We start from the raw sequence: 15,290 nt of genomic DNA, 5'->3' as shown, positions 1-15,290 counted from the left end.
ACCTGTGTGTTCACGTTCCCACATCTCTGCTTCTTGTTCACTTATGAGCATCTCTGAAACTTTACTCAAAATTCTACAGAAAGGTGCCAGGCTGGGACTTTCCTTTTCAAGCATTTTTCATGCAGACTAAGTTATCTCATTTGCTTTCTATCTTACTGGTCTGCAGCTAACAAGATGCTGTGGGAGCCTACCTATCTGCTTCTCCAGTCTTTTATCAAAGAGGGACTGTTCCGACTATCTGATTCTTTGCTGTTTTTAAGTTCCACTCTGGGAGTATTCAGACGTCTGTGTGGGAGTATTCCACTCTGGGACTCTTCACGTGTCTGTACCCAGCTGTCATTTTGCACAGGCTGTTTCCTTATTCTTGATGGGGCAGCTTAGCTGACATTTGCGACAAACTTATCCTGTCTCTGGCAAAGCACAGGTGCATATGGGGCGGGTTCAGCATCTTCTTTCTTCAATGATACTATTGTCTGAAATCACAAAATATACAAATCATGCACTTCTGGATTTCCCCAAACATGACAAGGAATGAGGTCAGCTGTGTAGCTACTGACAGCATGTATTTATCAACAGGTGATAAATTGTATTTCCGTATGCAGCCGGAATGGTTTGGATAACTATCAGCTTGCTTTAGAGCCACAAAAATGGGGATCCTTCTTCAAGTGAAACTGAAAAGCCTTTGGAAAAACAGTGACTAGGTGGTAGCAAGGAGGAAAAATGAGCAACTCTAGAGAACAAGACATATTTATATGTACTTAGCACTCATACTGTAAGAGAGAAATGCAGATCTTCTCATTCCTATTTCTTCAGAGGTGTTACGGATGAAAAGACCTTCTGTTTTAGATAATTAGTTGATTCCTCTTCCAGTGAACAACGCCCCCAGGCAGAAGATTTGTTGGACGCTGAAATGAAAAGGGAAAGTAGCCTTTAAATGATCGAGACAAGTAAAATCCAGACCCACAAAATAATTTAACTCCTAACTCCTGTGGAAATAAGGGGGAACATTAAGAAGCTAAATTACGTAATTGCTTGCTTTGAAGACATCTCCGTGTTGCATATGAAACCAGAGGAATTGAGAACCAAGTCCTCTGTGGTTTTCCACTACCTAACTCCTCTGCGGGCACTGGAATCTCTCGATATCTTTCTTCCTACAGAGCAGAAAGCCTTGTCATTTGTTTTCTTAATACTCATTTATATCTGAACTTGCTTGACCATCCTGCAAGTCGTATCCTGTGCCCTGACTGATAAGGCCCCAAAGACAGCTATTTAGTACACGGCTGCTACGGTGCACCATGATTTCCAGCTTACGTCTTACACCACCGTAAACACCCCTCTTATAAAATCTGGCTCACTGGAATGCTCCGAGCTGCTGGCTGCCAGGGAATGTTCTTTAATGAGGGTAAGGAGTACTTGAACACATCTACATCTTGGCAACTCTTCCTGCTTTTTATAAGCTACTATACACTTCAGAGAGAAAATATCTTAGAGGCTACTTTTTAATGGGACAAGTTTACTTAAGAGCTGAGTGGAGCTGGTGCCAGTAGTTCTGTTTTGTTCTAGCTTAATATTAGCCTTGTCAAAGTTCTTATAGCGTCTCCTGGGTGTTTCTATATTGCATACCATATAAAGCTGATTTTGGGAGCCAAGAATTTTGGCTGGAATATATATTATAGTGGTCTCATTATGTATTTTTTTAAAGTGTATCAGAGGTGGCCCTGTATTAGAGATCCATGGAGCAAGGGTGATTTTTTCCCTTTATCCCTTCTGGTTTTCTCTTCTTCCACACCGCAGACATTGGATCCAGAATCTGAGCCAACCCAAGTTGGAGGGTTATTTGGAATCCAATGTCCTGGTTTGGCCTGTTACAGAAATCAGTGTAATTAGCAAACTCTTCAGATGAGGCTTTGGATTTTGAAAATCACCAGACTTCAGGGGTGTGCTTTTGGTTTGAGCCTAGTCTAGTAACTGGTATATTAAAATTTCCTCACTCATCTTGCTGACACAAATGTTCATTCAGAGACTTTTCACTAGGTTGCATGTGGTGCACCCCATCTCACCCCCTTGAAAAGCCAGCGTGTCCCACAGCCACTTGGCACTTTCATCCTCAAAGTGATCATTAAGGGTGGACTTGGCAATGTTTTCTGATCAGAAGGCATCCAGTCTCCCTTTTGTAGAGTGTTTGTGGTAGGAGCTGGATCTTGTTCTGGCTGCACAAAGGAAAAAGGGAGCTGCTGTAACAATGCCATGCTCTGTTTGGGGAGAAGTCTGGCTGCTGGAGAAATGATAGAGGGAAGATGTTGAGATGTGGATAAAATTTATTAAAATTACATGTGGACTTTAAGTTGGTTCTCTGTCAGGCATAAGCAAGCATAGCAAAGGACCGTTTTCCATCCTTTTTTTTTTTTTTTTTTTTTGGCCTATTCTTTTCTTATGAGCGTTGAGTTTAGCATGATTCCATTACCTGGAAAGCAACTGTACAAAACCATGAAATTCTGTGGCAGGGCCAGATGTAACTTGATACTTTATAAAGAGTAGCTGCACTACCTTGCCTTGTTTTTAGCATGGGCTCGGTAGTGCTCATGTGAGATGGCTGACAGGACTTAGTGTGCCCTCCTGCCCTGCACCAGTTCTCTGTGGGAATATCCAGCCTTTCTACCTTCACAGTCTTGGTATTCTGGAAAGAAGCTGGTATTTCCTTGCTTCCTTGTACACTGGTCTTCAGACTGTTTTTGGCTCTAAATTACCCAGAACTGTTCCTAAACAAAAAGTGCACATGGATTTGATGTGCATGGACCTATTTGAAGAAGATTGTCTTAATGTGAATGAGAGGTGAACTATCAGCTGGGCAGAGTTGCAGGTGTATGTTAACCTGGATACTTACATTACTGATGTACTTCTTGCTCTCTGACAGGTGGTGATGAATGATGCTCTTTAGCTTGTAGATTTCAGATTATTCCCTTCATAGAATTTTGGGGAAAAAACACTTAATGACAGTGAATGATCTACAAAAATGATGTAAAGGGCCTTTCAGTTTCAAGCTTCAAAGACAAGAGGCACTGTTTTCTCAAATTTTTTTAATATCAAATTTCATCCCAAATTTAAAATTTAACATGAAGTGATCTCAGTGTCCAAATCTGCATAATGTCTCTTAGAAAAACGTCACATGCAAACAGGATAATAGTATCAATACAAATATTCAGATGAGGCAGAAAGGAAGGCTATATGGTCAGAAGCAGGAGACCAAGTGGAACTTGCAGTTCTGTTGTCAGATCTGACCGATTTCATTGTATTGCTTTGGTCAAAACAATTTTTTCCCCAATTTTCTCAGTTAGAGAAAATGCTTACATACCTCATGTGGCTTTCAGAATCTGTTGTGTTAGTAAAGTATTGTTAGTTCTTAAAGGAAAAGCCTTGTGAACTCTGGAAGATGATTTTCAACCTCCTCTAATGTTGGTTGTTTAATGAATCCACTATCTAAAGGTACCACATGAATCAAAGTGACTTTATTTACATTGGTAAAACTATACAAAGATGCCCAAGATTTTGATTGCCTTACTGTTTATTTTTAGAGTGGAATCTGAACAAACAAAACAAATCACTCTTCCCATATTACAATAAATACCAGCAGATACAACTCTTCTTCCAAACTAAAATAAACCTTTCCGACCCTTAGCCATTCTTTTTCCCAAAATCTCCAGATGAGAGCTGCAGCTAATGCTGTGCCACCAGTGTCACATGGAGCAGACGAGGAATAAGCATGGAGCTGGCTGAGAGCAAGGCTTGTGATGGCCTGGCCAGTGGCACCCTCCTTTGACACAAAGGGCTATGGGCTGGCTAATAGCTCCCTGCTGACCTCCTGTACTTTGAAGAGTGTTGGTCGTCACTGCAGTCCTCAGAACCCAGTATACACAATGCAGGCATGAATACAGGAAAATAATGGCAAGTATGGTGAAGATGAGCCAACAAATTGTCTGACTGAAATCCTTGGAGGAACTTGTAAATAACTTAGTGTTTACACAGGGTCTGTGTATTTGCATGATTACCTTTTCACAAGCCCAAAGTGTTTTACACTGGGATGTTTTCAGGCTCTGAGAAACTATATTTTTTGATATGTCTAAAATGTGCAGGCTCAGCTTCTCCTGCATTTTTTTTAATGAACAATTTATGCTGGATTTCCACCCCTCCTGCAGCATTCACTGTGTAAATGGTATGTTATACTCAGATTGCATACTGATCACAATCACTGTGTGCTAGGAAGAAAATGTTTTGAATTTGCAAGTGAATATTGTACTCTGTTGTGAGATTTTTAAGGGAAACAAACTTCTAAGTTTTTTGAAAGAGTGATATTGGTGCAGTTGGGCAAAGTGCTGGGAGAAGAAATAGAAGCACAAAGAGACAGATCACAAATGGTGAATCTTTAAGCGATTGTTCTCCTGTGGTTTCTGACTCAAGGTACTTCTTTCACCTATCAAAAGCAGGGTCAAAAGTGAATGAGACCACCATGGGGTTGGCAAGCCTGCTGCAAGCATTGGGCGTGCTGTCTCAATGGGCAGCTTAATAACGAGGTTATGGTTCTTGCTGTAAGGCCCACTGGGAGGCAGGCCTCATATGTCAAAGCACCATTAGCAAATGTGACACAGGTCCCTTTGGATTATGAAGAAGTCTTTCCACAGATGTCTCAGTTGGCACTACAGACTGCTTGATGTTGAGGGAGGGATGACAAATCCACATGGACTTTTGATGTGTTTTCCATTTCTGGGGAGTCCTGTGAAACCAAAAGAAGTTACTACTGCACACTTTCCACTGGAGGAAGTGCACTGAAGCAGCATCTGGAACTAATAACCTGTGTTTCCGAGCTAGCTGTCTGGCAGTGAGTGAGCTACTCCTGCTTCTATAGGACTGTATGCAAAAAATGCATGTAGCGACTTTCAGCTGTGGGAAACAACATGGCTTCTGCTGACATGGCTAGAAGGAGGCTCCCCAATGACTCACCTGGGAGGACAAGCTGCTGCTGACTGTATAGATACCACCACAGCTTTCAGATGTGGTTACACACAGGTGGAGCATGCACACGTACACACATCATCCCCAGCCACTGGATGGGTATTCCACTAATTGCTTGAGTCTGTGCTGGTGTCTGGCCACTGTTGGCAGATGCTGACAGTTTCCACTTAAAGCTAGCCAACCTTACCGAAAATCCAGCTGTGCTGGCAGAGCAGCCAATCTCATGAAGATGTCATTGAACAACTCTTTGAATTCATTCAAGAAGTGATGGTTCTGACTGAAAGCTCACTGAAGTCCCCAGGGAATCCTTGCTGGTTACTGAAATACAGATGTTCATCTATACTGGAGTTGTATTTGGTGTTCTTGAGTTACATGTAAACACATTGCCTTTATTGTAGTGCTGGAGACTGCTTCTGAGTTCACTTTAAGCTGAAATGAATTCTCTTTGCTGTTGATGTCTATGCCACCTTTTCTGTTCTTGTGAGTGTTGCTACATCCTCATAAAAATGTGTTAGGAACTTCTCGTAGTGGTTGTCATGACAGAAAGAGCTATGTATTTACAACAAGGAAAAAGCACAAAATAGAATCATGGAAGCTTTAAGGTTGGAAAAGATGTCTAAGATCATCTAGTCCAACTGCCCATGTACCGCCAGAATTTCCCCACTAAACCATGTCACTAATTATCACATCCCCATGTTTCTTGAATGCCTCCAGAAATGGTGACTCTACCACCTCCCTGGGCAGCCTGTTCCAGTGTCCAACCACTCTTTTGGAGAAGGTTTTCCTAATATGCAACCTGAACGTCCCCTGCTGCAACTCAAGGCCATTTCCTTCTATATGGCCTTCTCTGACTGCTTCTTTTAACAGAGATCCTATGGAGTGCTTCTCCCATTAGCTGTATCACGAAACAGACACTAGTTTGCGTCTTGAAAAGTGACTCTGATCACTGAGTTTCTCTGCTTCTTTAGTTAATCCTGGAAGAAAGCTGACTGTGATGCTCACCACCTTCCTGGATGTTCTAGGGTTGACACAAATGGTGTCATACGCATCCAGTGTACCTAGATCCCTCTGCAAGGCCTCTCATCTTTCCGATAGCACCTTCCAGTTTAGTATTGTCAACAAACTTGGTAAGGATGCATTCGACTCCTGCATTCAGATCATTGATAAAATGTTAAACATGAACTGACACAAGAACCGAATGCTGGAGAAAGTCGGTAGTGACTAGCGGTGTTTTATTATGGTTCCTGATATGCTTGTGGTATAAGAAATGGGCTGGTATTTTAAAAATGGGAATGCTGCAGTTTGAGGGTTTGAATGCATTTCCCAATGCAAGTACACGTGGAAGGAGGAGTGCCTTTGCTCAGAATCCTGGTTATAAGCATCACAAGCTTATATTTACTGGACCGAGAATAGGGTATAATCTGTATCTCCAGATACCAATGTTATTTTTTAATAACTACTTTTATCCATTAGAAAGTGACTGATTCTCAGAGGTACTGAGCAATCAGAAATCTCTTTTTTCATATACTTTTCCATCTGTATCGCTTTAGTTTACTCAGTTTGTGGTCTATTAGACCTAAATCTCTGTACATAATTTTGACAAAAGATCATCTGATAATCTATCTGGTTATTAAAACATACACTGCTGTCACTGTCCATTCCCAAACATTTTTAAGCCAACATTTCTAACATACTAGTCAGTGTTTTCTTGGAACAGGCAGAGTGGAAAGGCTAAGGTGGCTGGTACAGTACATGAGGGTGGAGGCCCTGAATGAAGCTTTTATGTAAATGGTCTCACAGGAGCTTTCCTCTCTTCTTTCCAGTTTGTATTAGTTTTTTTGGCATACATCTGCAAGAAACTCATCATGTCATTGCATTTGAAGTGCAAGAGCCAACTTAGTATTTTGCGAATTTCCCTTGGAAGTTGCTTTGCAGTGATCTATCCAGAGATCATCAATTTTCCAGTTTGTTCAGTTATAGGCAAGATCATGAGACGTTTATTTTAGCACACAGTGTAATTGTTTTTCTCACTTTATTCCTATGGAAGTTTGTACAAAACATTTACTTGAATTTAAATTGCTTGTATTTGTGTCATTTTGAGAAATGACTTTGCTTCTGATTGGATATAATGCCAGGGCAGGCAGAGTCCACACAATCTTAAGATTTCTTTCTTACAAAAAAAGATTCTTACAGGCTAAGATAATAACTTGGAAAATGCAAAGATAACTGAGTCATTCCATTCTGAATACACTAATAATAAGTAGTATGTCCACCAGCATTAACGCATAAGACATCAAGACAGCCTACCCTAACCCTGTTTAGGTTTTTCTCTTTGTGTTCACCTATACACATCTGTATGTGCACAAGGACTACGGATACAAGGGATAATGTGTAAATGTGGATGTCTGTGAGGTACGTATTTTGTATACAGGTATTTAATTTATTACTCATTCAGTTTTTAGGAAAATTTTGGCTTTTTTCTCTGGTAGGTGTTTACCTACTAGAAGAGAAAATACTGCATAGCTAGATGTAGAGGCATCTTACAGGTCTCTTTGGAAAGGGGAAGGCTCTTAGGTGCGTTGCTGTGCCTGACATTTTGTGCTGATGAAGTTTATGCAGTGTCCCAGAGTTGCTCCTTGCTGTACAACATAGATGCTTGGAATGCAGGGCCACGATCCTGAGGAGGACTGAGGAGAGAATTCCAAGGATACAGGGAATATGAATTCTGGAAAAAATGTACACTAGTAAATGACTATATGTTGTTTGCTTCTCCCACTTGGTGAAGAACCTGCTGCAGCAATCAGGATGACTACACACAAAAGAAGGAGGGGGGCTGTACTAACAGAATTTTTAAGAAACATTTATATATGATGACCAGTGGTGACTTGTAGTTCACAATGCAACCATTCAGAGATATATAGTCTCTTTAGAGCCATCTACACATTTCCTGTATGAGGCTTGCTTTACTGATAGCGCTGCCAAATGTCCTTGGTTTAAGGGCATTTACTATCATTTCCCTGAGAGCCTGGTTACTGTAGCATGCACCCATCTTTGAGATCTTGAGGTGAGGGTTCAGATCCCCGTGGATGAGCTGATTTTGGATCTCCCACATTTCTAGCAAAGGTTCTTCTATAGGAAGAAAATAATAGCTCAGGCCCATTGGATGCTGCCCTTCAATAGCCTCGGTGCAGTGACCCATGTCAGACATGGCTCTTTACTAAATCAGGCAGCTAGTTACAATCTCAATTTGTTTTTGGACCTGCACTGTGAGAGCTGAGCCAAGAGCTATGTCTTTTGTGTTTTTACCTACAACTCAAAACATGGTGTGCTTGGGGCATTAATTTTTAAGATGCTCTTTGAGTAGCTCCAGCAAGTGACCACACTTACACACAGCTTTATCTGCTTATCCCAAGGTCTGGTGCACAACAGAATGCATTTTTTTAAAACTAAATGCTCTCCTATAAACAACTCTGGTAGGAGCTATTTTTCTAACATGGTGGCATTTTATACTGACAGTGCTGGTAGGAAAAACTTCATAAGGGAAAAACACAGAAACAAGGTCTTAGCAGAAAACCTACAAACATCCTGTGATACCCCCTCCATTTCTTTTACGAAACACAAAATCTTCCTTATCTGTTTCTTTTCTTTTTCTTTTTCTTTTTCTTTCTTTCTTTTTTTTTTTTTTTTTTTTGTTCTGCAATTTTTCAAGTAGTAGAGACATTTTCCCAGCAGATTATGAGAAATCCATTTGTCTTTAGCATACAGTAGTTGCTAAACATATATAACTTTCCAATCCTCTCTGGGAAATAAGTGACAGAGACGTTCAGTTAACCCAAACAACACATTTCACAGTAAGTGCTATGCTATCAAAAGGCCATTGGACTGAATAGCTGAATGTCCCCTCATTTAAGAATATGGAGGGAGCCAGGACCAGGAGATGCTGGGAAGCTTGTCATCTTACAGTCAGTATAAATATTTGTAGATACACTGAACAGAGACTGAACTCTGCCAAACTTCTGGCTCCTGGTTTAACAGAAGAATTCCTCCCTCCATTTAGTGTTCAACTAAAATAAGACAGCAAGAAGCTGTAGGCCTTGTCTGCTGAGCGAAGTTGCACTGAAAACTGATTGTAGATAGATCTAATTAGATGAAAGTACACTGCTAGCATGAATGCACTTGCATCTTTTTACACCATGCTTTACTTCATTTAATTTCCTTTTATACCAGTTTAAATATTTCAGGGGTTAGCACTGAATATAGCAAATCAACTTAAAAATTCTGTGACATCTTTTTCCAGTGTAATTAGGTTTCACAGAGCTTTTTTGTTTCCATCTATTGATCTCAGTGACTATTCTGGAGCATACTGAAAGAATAATTTTTTCACAAAATTCACTAATTCACTTGCAAATCTACTCAATTCAGTCATCTGCATATGATAAGCATTGTGTGTGTATATATACAATTCTACTGTATAGTGAGATCAATATTGACATACAAATTTAAGGTAAGATTGTGGGGTTTTTTGTTTTTGTTTTTTAAGCCAAATGGCTTATTGAAAAGAACATTGGTGGGTCTATTACTTGCATGTCTTTTTATTACTTAAAACAAAATAAAAACCCCAAAAGTAAAAAAAATTAAATGTAAGCAACTTTCAGCCACGTTTTGAGTTTATTCATAATAGGGTTTTTAAAAAGATGTTAGAGAAAAAGAAAGCTAACACTAATAATCTCTATTCATAATTTAGCAGCAGGTCTTCATAACCATGGGATATGTTTTGTACTAAAATGAAAATCATGAAAAAAATCTGCTTTTTTTTTTTTCTGGCCAAGTGAAGTGCATTTTGAAAAAAGAAAGCCATAGTCACAGAAAATGCATGCTAGTGGAAACTGGAACTGAATCTAATTCTAATTCTAAAACTTGGTAATGCATTTATAACAAGGTAAGTCACTGTAATGATCTCCAGCCTGATAATGTTCCTTTTAGCTAACCTGTCTGTTCCTTTTAGTCAACCTGTCTGCTCAATTGTTCAGGGTTCTCACTCAGCCTGATCTCAAAAAGCACCGTAAACATTAAGCAAACCCCAAAACAAGATCCTGAGAACTATTTATACAAGTTACTGTGGCCAGTCAGGGCAATAAAACAATGGTTTACAAGAAGCCCAAATAAAATTTTGGGCTGCTCTGAGCGTGATGGCCTGTGGCAAGTCAGTGGGTAAACACTCTCAGTGCAGAAATGGAGAGACGGTTAAAAAAGATGAGGGCAAGTTCATGAATAAATCCAAGCGAGCACACTGCCTGTGTTCTCATGCACCTTGGTCCCTAAAGTATGTTTGAGTTAGGATTATGCTTCTTTCCCTCCCACCACCCTTTAAGTTCTTTTAATCACTTGAAACTTGCATTAAATACAGAGTAAACTCTTTATGAGGAAAGGTTCCCTTGCGTTGCGTGTTGTCTAAGGAAACCTCCATGTTATGATTAGATCTGTTATGGTAAGATCCTTAACAATTTATTTCAGTGGGAAAACTTCCACTGGATTTAATAGCAACAGGGACTAAACTACATTTCCATGAATCACTTTAAGACAGTTTACCACTCAGGGATATTGGCTTCTTACCAAATGACCGTCCTATTTATGTTGTAAAGCACATTTTCTTTGTTCCATGTTATATCCCCAGTCATGGATGTGCTCTTAAAAGGAACCTGAAACTCAGATATCATAACCTCAGTGAAATAGTCTTAATACTATAACATATTACACTATTGTAGTGAATTACATTTTTGGAGAAAAAGTTCTCACGTGTCCTATAAAAGGAAAATTTACACTGGATCTATTTTAGTAGAGTGACTGCAGCATTGTGTCTCTCCTTGAGGTAAGTCTAAACATGTGAGAAAGATCAACATGATAAAATCCAAATGTAAGTACCTCCTGCTACTCCACATATGATGGAATTTTCAAAATGATAAATGAAACGTCCTTGCTCGACGTTACATTCTGAAACCAAGGGCTTTGTTGCACATGTAGAGGTGTGCAACAGCAGTGGCATACGTCAGCTAAGCAAAGTGTCCTTGGGAAGCATTTGGACATATATATAGGTTTTGCAATATGACCTACCTGCGGGGAGCGCTACTGCCCAAAGGGCTGTGAGCTGTTAGCATGGCTGTTGGTGGGGCTATGCGCCTGTAGGTGCCTGAAATGGTTTTCAGCCTTCTCACTGTCAGTGTTCTCCTTCTGGCTCTTCTGCAAGCTTCCTCTGCTGGCTTTGGATTCCAGCTGTTGTTGTAAAGGCTGTTCCTGGCAGAAGTGTGTCGAGTACTCATTTAACATCAGCTTGAACCCTAGCTGCACAGGAGGAACTTCAGAGCCTATAGTAGGTTGAATGGCGAATGGAGACTCCCATGGTGGGGATGGCTGGAGATCTGTAACTCTTGGCATGAGAAGAATGACTACTTAGCCACGTTCAGATCTACCAGTGAAGAACAGGTTTGGTTTTCTGACAGTAAATGAACAGGGACTTCTGAGTAGTGACAGCAGCCAGTAGTAAGACACCCAGTGCCTTCTTTTCTTCAAAGATGCTTTGGCCTCATATCTTCCATGAGATAACTGTTTTGCTTGCTTTCCTCTCAGAGCAAGATTATTCTTTACAGTAATAAATGGAAGAGTAATTGAAAGAAATGTCACTGCCAATGAGCACTAAATCAGTACCAATCCTTAGTGTGTTGTCTTACTCTGAAAAAGCTGCCCTACGATAATGGTGTAGATGATACAGAACTTCATAATACCAGAAAAAGCCAAGATGACAAAACTGTGTAAAAAGTTATGCCTTACTTTTGTACAAATGGCTGATTTGAGAAAACCTACGGATGTTTCATAGGCTTCTGCAGTAATTTGGAACATTTGCTTTCCATGCAATAGAGCAAAAATGTAAAGTTGTGAAATTGGAAAATTTTCTTACACTCCAGAAACTATTGTAATGTAGCAGTATTCACATTGTTCTTATTTAGAAATCATTCAGGTTTTGCACATCACATAATTCAGTAAACAGTTACAATTAATCATTTTTTTACACTGTATCCACTGTGCTAGGTACACTATTTTTAACAGCAATACAATGTATGTCATTTACAGACAGAGCTTAGGACAAGCAAATACAGATTTGTATTTGGCCTCTAGAGATGGAAAAGAGGAAGAGGACAAATAGTAGTTACTCATTTATGAAAATGCAATTTTCCAACAAACAGCCACAACTGCAGACTTCTGACAATAGCTCATCTTGAGCAGCATCTTTGGTTCCCACTTAGTTCCATTACTTGTAGCGCATCAACTGGTAGTACTCTGAAATCAAGAAATAAAAACAAAAATCATTTGGATTTTTCAGTGTTGTTTTGACCGACTCGTACTAAATACTGATAAACCACTACTCGTTTTATCTCAGAAAGAAAATGTTCAAAGAGGTTCATTTCTCCATGAGATGTATTCTGGATCTTTGACTGTAATAAGATGATGCTCCAAATCTTCACTGCCTGTAGTCTGTTTCATATAATAGTGCAGGTTTGATGTGATTCAATCCACACAAGACTGTTCTTTTTCAGATTCATTTAAATCCATCTCAGTTTAGAAGAAGAAACTTGTTTAACAGCTGTGCATGTTGATGCCATGTATGAATTGTACTGTCTTCTCAGGTCAGTTGCTCTTAGGCAGGTGGTCACATCACAAAACATGAGAGTAACTGCCTTGAAAAAATCACCCTGAGTCTCTCAGGGGGAAGGACAATAATTAACAACATATGGAAATAGTTGCTCTTACCACAGGGATGAAAGGTACATTGGTAAAACAGGATGTGGGCAAATTTATGTTCCAGTTGTCTCTGTCTGTGGTTTGTGTCAGCTTGTGTCTGAACAGGAGATTCTGGCTTATGATGTGTCAAGATAATCAGAATAATTAATGTATTTTTGAAAAACAGAAAGTATGAAACAAGTTTAAAACTAGAGAACTTCACTGACTTCAGTTGTCAGAATCTGGTTTACTTTAATTCTGCAGAAATTATGGCTGAATTTTGCAGAAAGCGTGTTTGTTTTTCACCTAATCCTGGTGTCAGAAGCAGGGGTATACAAGTTTTTCAATTAATGTATGTTCACATTTCCTGAAACTTTGCCTAGAATCTGAAAAGTGTTACAAAATATTGGAAAAAAATGAATACAACATGTGAGAAAATTTTGAAGGGGTTGTCTTCCTAAATGCTACTGATGCAATAACAAATATTACAACAATGAGTGCAAGGCTGAATTTCTCCAAAATGATGAATATTAAACTATTTGGAATCAACCAGAATTCCAGAAGATTTCAGTTCAGATTAAAGATATATATATATGTATTTAATAAGAGAAGCCATGCAAATTCATAAGTAACTCTTACAGTACTCTAAGATGACCATGTCGTGCATATGGTTGAATTTATCACATTTCTCACACAAAGAAAGGCAATGCTTGATAAGGGATTTTATTGGGTAATTATATTTTTTAACTTGCAAATAAAGCAAATTCACTTCGATCTTGAAGTAATTTACTAACAGTTTATAAACTCATCAAATGCTAACATGGTACAGCATGCTTCATTTCCTGTTTACTTACTACATGATCCTTTGTCTGTCTGCTTTGTGCCTTTCAGGCTGAACCTAGAATTGTTCTCTGCCAGGGATGTCATGGAGCCTCACGTGAGAGTCCTTCACCTGAAGGAAAACATTGCCTCCTTGGCTTGGCTTCTTGCAAGCACAAGCCATGGTGGATTCCCTGTGGTTGGCAGGACCAAGTCAGATCAGGCACAGGTGTTTCAAGGAACCATTAAGAGGTAAAAATGCTATCAAATTGATGTTATGCGATGTTTATGTCTATTTTAATTTCTTTTTTCTTAAACATCTGCTTGTGAAGACCATATGGGATGAATATGAAACTTGTTTCTACTTTCTTTAGCATGAACAGCAGGTGTCTTTTATAAGAAAGGACTTTGAAAAGCTTGAGGTGCATGGCTATCTATTTCATGAAGGATTTATTGAAAAGTATCAATAAAATGATCTTATAAGAATTGTAGAAAAAGGGAAAATTGTACTTCAGAACATTAAAGTTTCAAAGAAACAGTAATTTTAAGGGATTTGAATCTAGTGACTCATGAAATGTCCTATGTCAGTTCAAAGTTGGCCTGTTCTTCTGTTGACCTTTTTCATTTTCTTTACTGTATGCTTTTAAAGGAAATGGATTAATGTAAATCATATCACAGACAAGATAAGCAACAAAGTCACTAAAAATTTCATGCTGCGTAAACAAGAATTAGACTAAAGGAATTCTTCTTACACTGGGGACTCTCAAAAGTCATATAAAATATCTTGATAAATGAAGTATTGCTGATACTGTACATTATATGCAAGAATGATTCTATTCTTTCACAAAGGAGTCTTAAGACTGTTCTTTGAGCGGTCGGTCAGGAGTGGGAGAGGCAGTGACTAAATTCCCACCTTGAGTATCCTAGAGGAAAGGAGAGGATGCATGTACAACTGCTTCCTAATAGGAGTTCACATAGCAAAGCCCTATGAATGATACTTCCAATAACCTTAATATGAATACATGGTGTCTTCTGTGCTAAATATTCATAGTATTCTAACATGTTCCCTTGTAGAGAACGTTTTTCACCCTTAATTGGGAAGAAGTTGGTAACTACTTAGATAAATGTATTTTCTTCTATTGATCTGGATGGGGAAAAATGTTATCCACGTATCATGAGTGGAAATTTGATTGGGACTTGCCTCCTTGCCTGTTTTATAGCAACTTTTCAAGGATGAACTATTGACAGCTGGACCACATGAGCCTATCTCGCACATAGCTCCATGGTCAGCAGAAATTTTGGAGCATAAAGATAGAAAGTGGGTGAATATTTAATGAAGCCTGGGAACTTTGCATGAATCTCTCAGAGAAATACTGGCTTGAAAAGAGAAAGTTGTACAGTACAGACTGTTTGGGTTGCAGTGGCCTGAAGAAGTAACATCAATAATTGCAGTACCATATACTTGTGTGTAGTATATACTCTTGTTCCTTCATGGTGATGCTGTCATAAATGCTAACAATAAATGTGCTAAGGTGCTAAAACTTCAATTTCGGATTGATAGTCTGCAGTGTGCAGCAATCTGAAAATATTATATGCCATCTAGTAGCACACTTGTTTAGTTCTCAGCTGGACTCACCAATAAAACACATTAACAACAGACCAAGCCAAAGTCTCTTCTAAATTGAACTGAT

The 15,290-nt window shown here is 39.1% G+C and overlaps 1 protein-coding gene across 1 annotated transcript in view; it reads left to right on the top strand.

The window, feature by feature from the left end:
* LOC122172044 (chloride transport protein 6-like) overlaps positions 1-15,290 on the top strand; it is a 73,978-nt gene that overhangs the window by 42,676 nt on the left and 16,012 nt on the right. Inside the window, exon 13 of the mRNA XM_042840055.1 lies at positions 13,672-13,851. Coding sequence (XP_042695989.1) covers positions 13,672-13,851 — 180 coding nt within the window. The remainder of the gene's footprint in view (positions 1-13,671; positions 13,852-15,290) is intronic.

Source organism: Centrocercus urophasianus, unplaced genomic scaffold (genome assembly GCF_019232065.1).
Source record: "Centrocercus urophasianus isolate 14NV4802_14NV808 unplaced genomic scaffold, USGS_Curo_1.0 seq_11, whole genome shotgun sequence".
Lineage (NCBI taxonomy): Eukaryota > Metazoa > Chordata > Aves > Galliformes > Phasianidae > Centrocercus > Centrocercus urophasianus.
Note: the sequence above shows the minus strand (reverse complement) of the source record. Positions and strands in the feature narration are given on the sequence as shown.